At 50.6% G+C, this 12,456-nt stretch overlaps 1 protein-coding gene across 1 annotated transcript; it reads left to right on the top strand.

Annotated features, from left to right (window-relative positions):
• Positions 1-990: 990 nt before the first annotated feature.
• On the top strand, positions 991-2,034 carry LOC113996656 (olfactory receptor 6F1-like). The gene has a single exon (XM_027737851.2). It carries the CDS (start codon positions 1,051-1,053, stop codon positions 2,032-2,034), a length of 984 nt encoding a protein of 327 aa, XP_027593652.2. The 5' UTR covers positions 991-1,050.
• Positions 2,035-12,456: the final 10,422 nt, after the last annotated feature.

Here is a 12,456-nt window from a genome sequence, read left to right as displayed (position 1 = left end):
TTTGGAGCCATGTGCTCTGTTCCTCTCTATGCCTAAAAACAAAATCAAAAGATGAAAGGAAGAATGCCAGTCTTTATTGCACATTTTTTTTCATGCTTCTTTCTGTGAACTGTGAATTTTCATTTAAAAGCATAACAACTTAATTAATCGGAGATTTGAGACTTGAATAATGAGTTTCATCTGCTCCACTGCAGGCCCTTATGGGAACTTGTTTTCTCCAGGCTCCCTCTGTAGTCAGTGGAGACAAGAGAAGGCTCTGAAGGCTGGGTTCTCCCAGTGTAAAACTGGCAGGCAAAGGAAAGGTTACAAATCTCTTCCTGGCACTGTTCTCTTGCTCTGCATTTGGGTTGGAACATTTGATAGCAATAGCAACGAGCAACTGTATGGCAACAAGTGCCTTTTTGTGCAGACGGGTGTGAGGTGGGACTCTGTGACACACTGTGTGGATCCATAATAAATTTTGGTCATTATTTAGAGTACTAAAAAGTCAAGTTATACTTGGTCCCTATTCTGCCCTCCCCTCTCTTTTCCTGAAGAACCAGAGAGCAAGAAGCTGTGGCAGAAAGCAGGGGATTGCAAAATACTTGATATTGCTTATTTTGGAATCAACAGATTCTCAGGGATTCCCAGTGCAAAAGGCAAACACTGAAAAGTAGAAACAAGAGCTTTAAACATGCAAAGTGGATGTGATTTCATGGGTTAGCATCTGTGCAGTAGAAGAGAGGCTTTTGGCACATAGGTGTGACAGATGTTTGCCAGAGGTCTGAGTGAGCTTGGAATTTCCCAGGAATGGGGTGAAATAGCCAACAGCCTCTTCAGAATCCTCTGTTCTGGTGAAAGAATTCTTTGGGAGTATTTGGCAAAGTAGAAATAAGACAACAAAATCTCTGAGGACTCTGAGTGAAATGTGAAACAGAAAAATGAGGGTGTGAGAATTGCTTGAAGGACGATCTCTGTGCTGTACAGGAAGACTGCAGGAAAAGAAAGGAGCAGAGAGGGAAGGATAAAACATTTTGTCCAGCCTGTGAAATTATCACACTTGGTTTTGCCATGTTCCTGTCCCGGCAGGATGAACTGAAATTCAGCATGGGAGCAGCAAATGAAACAGCAGTTACTGAGTTCATCCTAGAGGGTTTCCCAGGGCTTGATCAAAGCCTGCAGCTGTTTCTCTCTGTGATCCTTCTGCTCATGTACCTGACAACAGTGACAGGGAATGCAACCATCATTTTCCTCGTGTGTGTGGATCACCACCTGCAAACCCCCATGTACTTTTTCATTAGCAACCTGGCGTTCCTGGAAATCTGGTTTACATCCTCCACCAGCATTAAATTGTTTGCCATCCTGAGTTCTGATCAGAAAACCATCTCGCTGAGCAGCTGCTTTGCCCAATCCTATTTCTATTTCGCCCTGGGCTGCACAGAGTTTGTCCTGCTTGTTGTCATGGCCTTTGACCGCTGGGTTGCCATCTGCCACCCCCTGCACTACGCTGCCACCATGGAGCCTCAGCTCTGCCTCTGCCTGGTTGTTGCTGCCTGGCTCATGGGCTTCACCCTCCTGAGCTACCGCCTGCTCTTCCTCTCTCAGCTGTCCTTCTGTGGCTCCAACAGGATCCCCCATTTCCTTTGTGACAACTCCCCCTTATTCAAACTGTCCTGCTCTGACACCAGCCTGCTTTGGAAAATAGACTCTGTTTTCTTATCGTGTGTCGTGCTGGGTTCCTTATGTTTAACTCTGGCATTTTACATGTGCATCCTTTTCTGTGTTCTGCAGCTTCCAGCAGCCTCTGGGAGGAAGAAAGCTTTTACCACCTGCTCTTCCCATCTCATCACCTTATCCATTGTATATGGGAGCTGCATTGCTCTCTACATGTGTCCTTCAGCAGATGTTTCCTTGAAGACCAACAGAATTGTAGCTTTGCTGAACACAGTCCTGTACCCATTCTTAAATCCCTTCATCTACAGCCTTAGGAACAAGGCTGTGATACTGGCACTGAACAAATCCATTGCCAGTACAATAACAAAGCTTTTCCCCTAACCATGATGCATTTCTGGACATAAATTCCAAGGATCTGCTCTCATCTGTTAAACAATAGCAGGGCATATGTGTGTGACCTCCAAACATGGATGCCTCAGGAGATTTGTGCTCTTGTCAGCTTGTGTCAGGTTAAGTGATAAGAAGCTCATCTGCACACACAGACAGGGCACTAACAGTGGGAGGAGGAGTAACTCAGTTAATGCTCTGCCCTGGCTGCTCCATCACTGCAGGGCCATCAGCTCTCCAAGAATCCATCTCCAAACAGAGAGAGCACAGAGGAACAGTGGCAAGTGACAACCCCAATGCCAGGCTCTGGGAAATGGACACCATGTCCCAGCTCTTTCCAGGGCTGCCCTGGGAGAGCCATCAGCCCTGTTGTCCAGGTCTGAAACCCCTCAGTCACTGAGAGCAGATCCCCATTTGGACTAGGGGGATTGTTGCCTTGGAGTGTAGGACACATGATGGGATGCAGGGGAAGAGCAGTTTTGGATAACACAGGACTGGAGGGAAGTTGAGGGGAGAACCCCAACCAGTGCAGTCTGTTCTGTCTTCTCATTAAACTTAACTTCTAACTCCTGTGTGAGCCAATTCTCTCTGCAAGGGCTCGTGAGCATGGGGGTGTGAGTGCAGCAAGTGGAGGAGGAGCAGGGCACTGAACAGCCCACGTGTCAATAGTGCTGACAATGGAGCGACCGGAGCAACTGGACTGCAGGGTTCGTGTTGTGGACGCGGGGCTGTCACGGGTGGGAGCGGAAGGCTTAGACAAAGTTATTAAAGAAGCCCTGCTGTTGAGTCACGAGGTACAGAAAGGATCCCCTTGCTTTCTAAATTCCTTCTCAGAGAGGAGCCTGAGTGTGGCTGGATCCAGTCTTAGCCTTGGGCTGTGTCAACAGTTTAAATTTAAGGAATTACAGAGGTGTGATTAAATCACTTTGTCTCACAGGTTTTAACGATGGCAGATCAGATGTATTTATATAAAATGAATTCTTTATTATGACAAATGAACAGACAAGTGAACAGATGAAAACTCTTCATCAGAATTATTTACTACACAGTGTAAAGACTAAAAACCTACTAGTAGAGTATAATACAGCATAAAGTAGTACAGTGCACTGTATCAAAGCAATTGTATTAAAGCAATTATATCAGAACCTGCAAAAGAAACAAGCATTAAGAAGAGATTGATATAAACCACCATACGAGATAGCAGGCAGATCTCTCCTTTTACTTAACCCCAGGGGAGTGACCATGAAGAGGATTTGTGGATCAATGGGAGGTTGGACTGCTTTTCCTTCTAAAAGGAGCATCACTCCAGTTGGAGGGAGACCATTGGAGTGGTCCATGTTTGGTGTTGGAAGTCCCATCACTGGAATGCTTTCATTTGAAGGAGTGGGAAACAGAGCAAATCCAGCAGTTCCTGCTGTTTGTTATCAGTGTCACAGCCTGCATTAGCTTTCGGGGTGAGTTTCTCTTCCAAGGGTCAGGTGGCATTTGCTCTCTATGTGTTATATGAGAGTGGCCCTTAGGGGACATCACTCTGAATTCTTTCTTCTAAAATCGTGAGTTGCAAGGTCTTGTTAGGATGGCTGGCTAATCCGGGGATAAATAACCATGAAATATTAAATATTATTATATTTATATTAAAAATACCAGAAACAATGTCCTGTAAACATAAAAAGATAAACCATTTAATGATTTTCATTATAGAGGTTCTGATTCTGTTGCAGCTTTACCTGCAGCAGATTCATTGCTCACTGCACTGTCCAGGACAGTGGGTTCATCTGTGTCCGGAGCTGTTTTATTCCCATACAGGGAATTTGGGAGTCTCCCCACAAAGCTTCCACAGCCCTGTTGGGAGACAAAAGTCCTTCCCACTTCTGCTTGAGCAGTTTTTTGTCTCACGTCTGGATATACACCCAGTTTTCTGTCTGGTGAGGATATACTTGAACATCCAAGGTCATTAGAGAAGCTAAAATAACAAACTTATACAACGATAAGAGTGGTTCAGAATGTGGGAAATGTCCGTGGGGAACTGATCCTGTGTTGGTGCCCATCAGAGTCCATAATCAGCCAGGATAATGGTCCTCGAGTGTCCATCAGACACAGGTACAGGGTCCCTTTGGTTCCATGTGGCCCCACAGTGTCACAATTAAACCCTTTTGTTCCATGAGGTTCCACAGTGTCACAATTGCCCTGATGATTCCATGAGGTTCCACAGTTTCCCAGGGTTCCTTTGGTTCCATGAGGTTCCACAGTGTCACAATGGCCCCTTGATTCCATGAGGTTCCACAATGTGCCAGGGTTCCTTTGTCTCCATGAGGTTCCACAGCATCACAGGATCCCTTTGGTTCCACAAGGCCCCGCAGTGTCACAATGGCCCCTTGGTTCCACAAGGCTCTGCAGCTGAAGCACTGAGGCCTGAACAACATCCCCTGAGCCAAAGTTTGCCTCTGGATGAACCTTCCAACTTAACGTTATATTTATCCACTCATTAGCTAAAACTGTGTGGAATCATCAGTGAAACATGTAGTATGACAGGACTATATCTGTGTAAGATATATTTGTATCCGCTCATTAGTGAAAAATATTTGTATTTGTCCATTAATAAAATACGTATGATTGTTAGTGAAATATGAATGCATTTATCTTTCCGTATTTAGATCCCGGTCAAGGCCATGGCAGTCGATGTCTGGCCTTGTTTGGCAGCAGATGGTGCACATCAAGTCCCTTGGTTTTCCCCTTAAGCCCTGGCCAGGCTTTGGGTGGAACCCAGGAGGAGAAGGGAGCCAGATGTTTTTCTGCACTCGTAGCTCTGTGAGCTTGTTTATTCAAGCACAGAAAAGCTGGACCCCCTCCCAGCAGAGATGGAGCCCTCCCCTACGAGTGGACGCCCTGGGTAGGATTTCCCTTCCCCAGGAGGGATTCTCCAACCCTTGGCTGTGACCAGGGCTCCCCCTCTGCCGTGTGGACCTGGCTGAGGGGAACGGATGAGGGGAACTGAGGATGCATCTTTTCTCATCACTCCAGGCACTCTTTGTAGGAACGATGAGGTGCATTACTGAGCTTATCCTTTTGTAATTCTTTGCTCTTTTGCTCTATGGAGAAATGACACACTTGTTCCTTAGAGTTGGTGTCTGTGTGTCTTGTGCTGTCCCTCTTCCCCTGGAGAAACAGGGTCCACTGTGACACTCCAAGGGTTCATGGAACCCAAGCAATTTTGGGACAGTGTGGAACCTCATGGAATCAAGGGGCCATTGTGACATTTCAGAACCTCATGGAATCAAGGGGCCATTGTGACATTTCAGAACCCCAGGGAATCAAGGGGCCACTGGAACTCTGCAGGGCCTTATGGAAGCAAAGGAACTCAGGGACTCTATGGAAAGTCATGGAGCCAAGGAGCCATTGAGACATTGGTGGGCCTCACGGAACCAAAGGAACTCTGAGATATTTTGGAACCTCTTGGAATCAAGGGTCCATTGTGACACTGTAGGGCCTCATGGAAGCAAAGGAAAACTGGGCCACTGCAGAACCTCATGGAAGTAAGGGGCCATTTTGACATGGCAGGGCCTTTTGGAACCAAAGGAGCCCTGAGGCATTTCAGAAACTCATGGAACTAAGGGGACACTGTCACACTGCAGTCTTAAGGAGCCAAAGGGACCCTGGGAACCTCATGGAACAAAGGGAGCATTTGGACACTGAGGGGCCTCATGGAAGAGGGAAGCCCTGCAGAGAGACCTCGACAGATCAGAGGGCTGGGAATCACCAACCACAGGGAGTTCAACAAGGGGAAGTGTTGGATTCTGCCCCCAGGATGGGGTAACCACGGATGGACAGACAGAGCAGGGAATGAGAGGCTGGAGAGCAGTGCCAGGAAAGGGCCCTGGGGGTCCTGGTGGGTGGCCAGTTGGCCCTGAGCCAGCAGTGCCCTGGCAGCCAGGAGGGACAACCCTGTCCTGGGGGCATCAGGCCCAGCATGGCCGGTCGGGCCAGGGAGGGGATTGTCCCGCTCTGCTCTGCCCTGGGGCGGCCTCACCTGCACCATTGGGGCAGTCTGGGGGGACACGATAAAAGAAAGATATTGAGCCATTAGAGAGTTTCCAAAGGAGGTAACGAAGATGGGGAAGGGCCTTGAGAGGTTCAGTTTCTAAATCAGCAACACTTTCAAAGATCTGTTTATGAACGGACAGCAAGATCACGGAGGAGCAGCTCGTGGCTGGCGTGTGTAGGAGCCCAGGAGAGCAGGGGCTGATGTGAATGTGTCACACACCCACAGCCGGAGGGCTCTGGAGCCACCCAGGGACTGCTGGGGAAAGAGAGAGAACAAGGTGTGAGAGGAGCAGGGGCGGTTCGGAGATGGAGCAGCGCTTTCCTGGGACAAACATCCCTGTTCCAGTCCCTGCAGACACAACAACCAAGGAGCATCAGCACAGAAGCTCCTCTGGCCAGCGCGGGCAGCACGTCTGGGACCCCTTTCCCTTCCCACCCTTGTTTGGGGAGGGTCCGGCGGGATTTGGGGGTCCCAGGAGGAAACTGCAGGGGGAAGGGCTCATCTGACTTCTCCTCCTTTACGTTCACGGCCAACAGGGTGCCGGGGGAGTCCTGGGGGGCTGTGGGGGGTCATGAGGGATCCCCAAATCCCCCCCAAATCCTCTGCCCTCCCCCCTCCCCTCAGCGCCAACGCTTCCCGCCTCCCGCCTCCGCCGCCTCCCATTGGCAGCTGCACCCGCCTGTCACTGCGCACAGCCAATCACAGTCTGGGAATGGGGCAGGGGGCGGTGCCTTGGAGCCGCGCCATTTTAGCCTTTCTTTGACTAAAACTCCCGTCCTGCCCTGCGGCCCCTTTGAGCTCCGCCATTGTCACCTCAGTGCCCCCCAAGTGTCCCCAGTGCCCACTCGGGACCTCTAAATGCCCCTCCGACCCCTAAATGCCCCCATGTCGCTCCCCTCGAGCCTCCATGGTGCCCCCACAACCCTTTCCTACCCCCTCATGGCTGGGCATCGTAAACGAAGATTTAGGAAGGCTCTATCCCCATTTATTACAGGCACGCTGGTGGCTAAAGAGGCCAATATGAGATAGACATATCCGATTGCAAAAGGCACAGCAGAAAGACTCCTTAGGTGGTATATTCTGCAGGACACGATTCTTTCTGTGCTGTCTTTTCTCCTTGAGAGTGATCCTGTGAGAGTTCTCAAAGGCATCAGCAGCGTTAGAGATGGTGTGTCTCCAGACCTCCCGATTGGAGGCCAGAGTAGACCAGTTATGATGATCAATGTGGCCAAGGCTGAGATGTTGTTTCAGGCAGTCCACCTCTCCTCTTCAGGGCTCGTCTCTCGCGGCAGACGGTGGCAAGTTCCCCATAAAGCAGGACCTTCGGGAGGCGGTGGTTGGTCCTTCATCCTGGAGACGTGCCCTGCCCAGCTCAGCTGTGTTCTCAGCAACATGGCCTCAATGCTTGTGCCTGCTGCCTGTTCTAGAACAGACGTATTGGTCCCATCATCTGACCAGGGGATGTTTAGGATTGTGCGGAGACAGCGTTGATGGAAGTGTTCGAGGAGATGCAGGTGGTGGCGGTGGATGACCCACGATTCAGATCCGTAGAAGAGAGTAGACAGCACTATGGCTCTGTAAACCCTGATCTTGGTGCTTTTCTTCAGGTATTTATTTCGCCAGACTCTTTGATGGAGCCTTCCGAAAGCTCTCGATGCCTTTGCTAACCTGTTGTCTGTCTCTCCGTCAATCTCACCGTCCGAGGAGATGAGGCCCCCCAGGTAATTAAACTGCTGGACTGATTTGAGCTCTGATTGGCCAATGGTGATGTGGGGGTGATGGAAGCCTTCCTGAGGTGCAGGTTGATAGAGAACTTGTGTCTTCTTCAAGCTGACGCCCAGCCCAAAGAGCTCAGCAGCCTCAGCACAGCAGGATGTTAAACGCTGCAGAGCTGCCACTGTGTGAGCCACGAGGGCGGCGGCGGCAGCGTAAAGCAGCTCCCGGACAAGATGGTTTAAGGTCTTGGTGTGGGCCTTCAGTCGCCTTAGGTTGAAAAGGCTTCCATGGGTACGATATGGGATGTAGATCCCACCTTCTTCATCGAGGTCTGCTGTGGCCCTTTGGAGCATCCTGCTGGAAAAAATTGTGAATAGGGTTGGTGCGAGAACGCTGCCTTGTTTCCCACCATTGGATATTAGAAAGGGCTCAGAGAGTGCATTGCCATATCTGACTTGGTCGTGCTGATCCTCATGGAGCGAGATGATCATTTTAAGGAACTTGGGGGGACAATGTAAATGTTCCAAAATCTGCCACAGACCTTTTCTGCTCACAGGATGGAAAGCCTTGGTGAGCTCAACAAAGGTTCCAGAGAGACCTTTGTTCTGTTCCCTGCACTTCTCTTGCAGTTGTCTGAGAACAAACCCCATGTCTGTGGTCCCCCTGTTGGCTCTGAAACCACATTGGCTTTCAGGAAGAAGTTCTTCTGCTATAGCGGGTATTAGTCTGTTCAAGAGCCGTTAAACCACTCTGGGACTACAGCTCCCATCGTGCCCCGCGGCACGAGCCAATCACAGCCGCGCCTGCACTTCCCATGATGCTCCGCGGCCCGTAAGACCCGTTATAGGCGCCGTCCGGGATCCCTGAGAGCCCCCTCACACCCCGATGGGTCTCCTGACCCCTGCTTGGGACCCCCAGCAACGCGCCCAGCCCTGACCCCCAGCCCGGGGAAGGCAGATCCTGTCCCTCACGCCTTGCTCAGGGCTCTGCCAGGGCACTGGGATGGGGGGGTGACGCTGAGGGAAGGACAAGGGGGTGACAGAGCCCCGAGAAAGTCAAGGCAGGGACTACAACTCCCGTCATGCTCCGCGCCCCATTGAGCCCCGTTACAGCTGTGTTTGCAGACCCCCAAGTGCCTCCCACAGGTTCTCCGACCCCTGAGGTGCCCTCAAGTGCGCCCCGAGAACGCCAAAGTGGCCCCTCGGACCCATAAATGGCCCCTCGGACCCCGAAGTGCCCCTTAGAGCCACTTCTGGGACTTCAGCTCCCGTCATGCCCTGCGGCCTCATAGAGCCCATTGTACCCGTGCCTACAACTCCCGTCATGCCCCGCACCCAGAGACCCGATAAATGCCCCCAGTTCCTCCAAGTGTCCCCAGACCCCCAAGTGCCCTCAAATTCCCTCCCCCGACCTCCAAGTGCCCCCCTGGACGCCCAAGCGTCCCAAAATGCTTCCCGGACCCCAAACTGCCTCATAAGTACCCCCCAGGATCCCTAAGTGCCCCCCCAGTGCCAACTCTTTATTTGTGTTCCTGTTTGTCTAAAACGTTTCTCGCACGGGTTTGCCCTGGGGGAGCTGAACCCCATTGGTGGCAGCGGGGATTGGCTCACAGCTGAGGAGTGTCTGTTACCAAAGGTGAAACTTGGGGCTTTCAGATTGCTACCAAGAAAGAAGAAAACCCCCTCTGTGCTGTGTGCAGCCGGTTCTGTGAGCAGAGCAGGACCCAGGAGACTGATGAGAGACATGATGGGGTTGGGGAGATGTGGAGCAAGGTTGTCCACACTGTGTCAGACCTCAAGGGACAGTTCTCCAAATAGCCCAGACCTCCTTAGGAGAGACCCTGGATCAAGATCAGTTCGAGAACGCTGCAATCATTTCTTCTTCAAAGAGAAAAGTAATAAAGTACACCCTTTAAAGTAGGAATGCATGTTTGTTAGAAGCTCTTTGAACTTTCTCCATAACTACATAGGCAACCTTCTTAATTAACCCTCCTAGATTAGAGGACAATCACAGAAGTTCCATGGTTTATTAGGACCTGGTTTATCTCAATGAGCCTTGTGGTGTACTTGGTGCTGAGCCTTTGAACCTCAGGGACTGAGAGGACATTGCACAAACCTTTCATGGGTCAAAGAGAAACTCAAAGTATCTCAGAGCATTAATGGGTGCAACTGAGGACCATTCCCAAAACAGGCTCCTCATGGACCCCCTTGGAGGAGATAATTGGGGGCCACGATTGCACAAACCTCTCAGTATCAAAAGCAAAACCCAAAGTCCCCCTAAAAACTGAACTCCTTGAAAGAATTAATGAGCCCCAGTGAGTGTCACTACTGACACAGGCTCTCAGGGGACTGGTTGAAGCAGATAATTGCAGATGATTGCACAAACCTCTCAGAGATTCAGTGTGGAAAATGAAAAGTACTTTGAAAATCCTGCAGGCCCTTGAAGCCTTAAGGAGCCCCCCGAGGGCCATTCCTGACAAAGCCTCCCCAGGGACACTCCAGCAGATCCTTGGAGGCCGTGAGTGCAGGGAGGCAAAGGCTCTGGGCAGCAGCTCAGGTGCTGAGCACAGCCTGGCTCGGTTGGAAGCAGCAGAAAGGCCCAGCCCTGACCCCCAGCCCGGGGAAGGCAGATCCTGTCCCTCACGCCTTGCTCAGGACTCTGCCAGGGCACTGGGATGGGGGTGACGCTGAGGGAAGGACAAGGGGGTGACAGTGCCCAGCCTTCCCGGGCTGTGCCAGGAGGCCACGAGGCCCCAGGGCCTCAGCACAACGTGTGTCCTCACAGCCCGTGGCGGCACAGACCAGGCTGTGCCCGAGGGGACAAAGTCTTGGGACCTCTTGGAGTTCTGGCCCCGTCACTTGATGTCCCTCTGTGAAGGAACAAACCACCTCTCAGAGGTGGCTGACTGACCAGTGCTGGGAACAGTGGTTTCCAGGGCCTGGTGTGTGACAGTGGCCCTGGGGCACCTTGAGCAGGGTGTCCAGAAAACCAGGCCACAGATCAGGCCCTCCAGGATTATACCTGGAGGCCTGGCTGTGGACGGTGCCATGGGCCCCCTTCCTGCAGCCTCACTCTGTAGCTCTTTGTCCTGGTTTAAGCCCTGCTGGCAACTATTCACCACCCAGCCCTTCGCTCACAGCCCCCCCCCCCGGTGGGGTGGGGAGAGGAATCAAGGGAAAAACTTGCAGGTGGAGATAAGAACAGTTTAATAATTGAGAACAAAGTAAAATATAATAATATAGTGAATAATCAGAGTAACGACGATTAAATGGAAAGGAAAAAAAGTACCAAACAATGCACAATGCAATCGTTCACCACCCCCTGACTGATGCCAGGCCCCCTTCCCAAGCCCAGATCAGCCCCCCATTCCAGGTAACTGCCCCAGTTTATATACTGGGCATGATGTTTAATGGTGTGGAATATTCCTTTGGCCATTTCAGGTCACCTGTCCTGGCTCTGCTGCCTCCCAGCTTTTTTCTTTTGGGAACCTTCTCACTGGCAGAGCAGGGGACATAAAACAAAACCAAAACCAAATTCCTTGACTTAGGATTATCACCACTCAGTAAAACCCCAAACATGAGTGTGTTATCAACAATATTCTCATTCCGAATCCAACACATGGCACTGTAATGGCTACTGAGACTAAATTAACTCCATCCCAGCTGAAAACAGGACAATATCCACCCCTTACTCCATACCAATGATGTCATGCCAATTCTCACACTTCCCAATTCCCCATCACATTTCCTATTTATCTATTTGGTAGATATAAATACAGACATCATTCCCATAGTCTGTGGAACACCTCTGTCAAATGGTCATAAAATGTCCACAAAAATTGTTTGTTGAATTCATTCAGTCCATGACTTTGGCCTCCATCCCTGGGAACAGGAAAGCTGTGTGGGAGGTGTTGGATTGTTGCGTGTGGCACATTTGAGTCAGTTCTGACTCCACTGTTCAATTGTTGTTCAGTTTAATCAAAGTTCCTCCTTCCTTCCGAGGGAAGTCAAGGCTCAGATCCCCAGAACACTTGTGGTTGAGGTCGATGCTGTGAGGTGCTCAGGTGATGCACACGTAGCCACCACAGAAGTGGTAATACAGTGTTGGCTAGTTCTTAACATCAAATTTAATTCATTGGCTATTTTCACCCCAAATCAAATCCCCTTAAGGCACACACAGGAATTCCCATTCTCCCACATCACCCACCAAGTGCACTCGTGTCCTTGAGCAATATCAATCCCACGTGTGGGTTTGCCTTTGCCTGAGGCAGGAATAACCCAGACTCTTCTCCTGTAGTGGGTCGACCCTGGCCGGATGCCAGGTACCCACTAAAGCCACTCTCTCACTCTCCCTCTGCAACTGGACAGAGGAGAGGAAAAAACAGCCAAGGATTCATGAGCTGAGATAAGAGCTGGGAGAGGTCAGTTGCTGATTACCTGCAATGGGCAGAACAGACTCAAAGTGAGGATATTACTTAAATTTATTGCTAACAGGATAGGAGCCAAAGAGTGAGAAATAAAACAGTCTTAAAAACACCTTCCCCCCACCCCTCCTTCCCTCCATGTTCTCCCTCCTCCCTCCCAGCAGTGCAGGGGGACAGGAATGGGGGTTGCAGTCAGTTGTTGTTTCTGCTGCCGCTCAGGGAGAGGAGTTGGAGT

This window comes from Pipra filicauda, unplaced genomic scaffold (assembly GCF_003945595.2).
Source record: "Pipra filicauda isolate LSUMZ 115617 unplaced genomic scaffold, ASM394559v2 scaffold715_size207569_pilon, whole genome shotgun sequence".
Classification (NCBI taxonomy): Eukaryota; Metazoa; Chordata; class Aves; order Passeriformes; family Pipridae; genus Pipra; species Pipra filicauda.
Note: the sequence above shows the minus strand (reverse complement) of the source record. Positions and strands in the feature narration are given on the sequence as shown.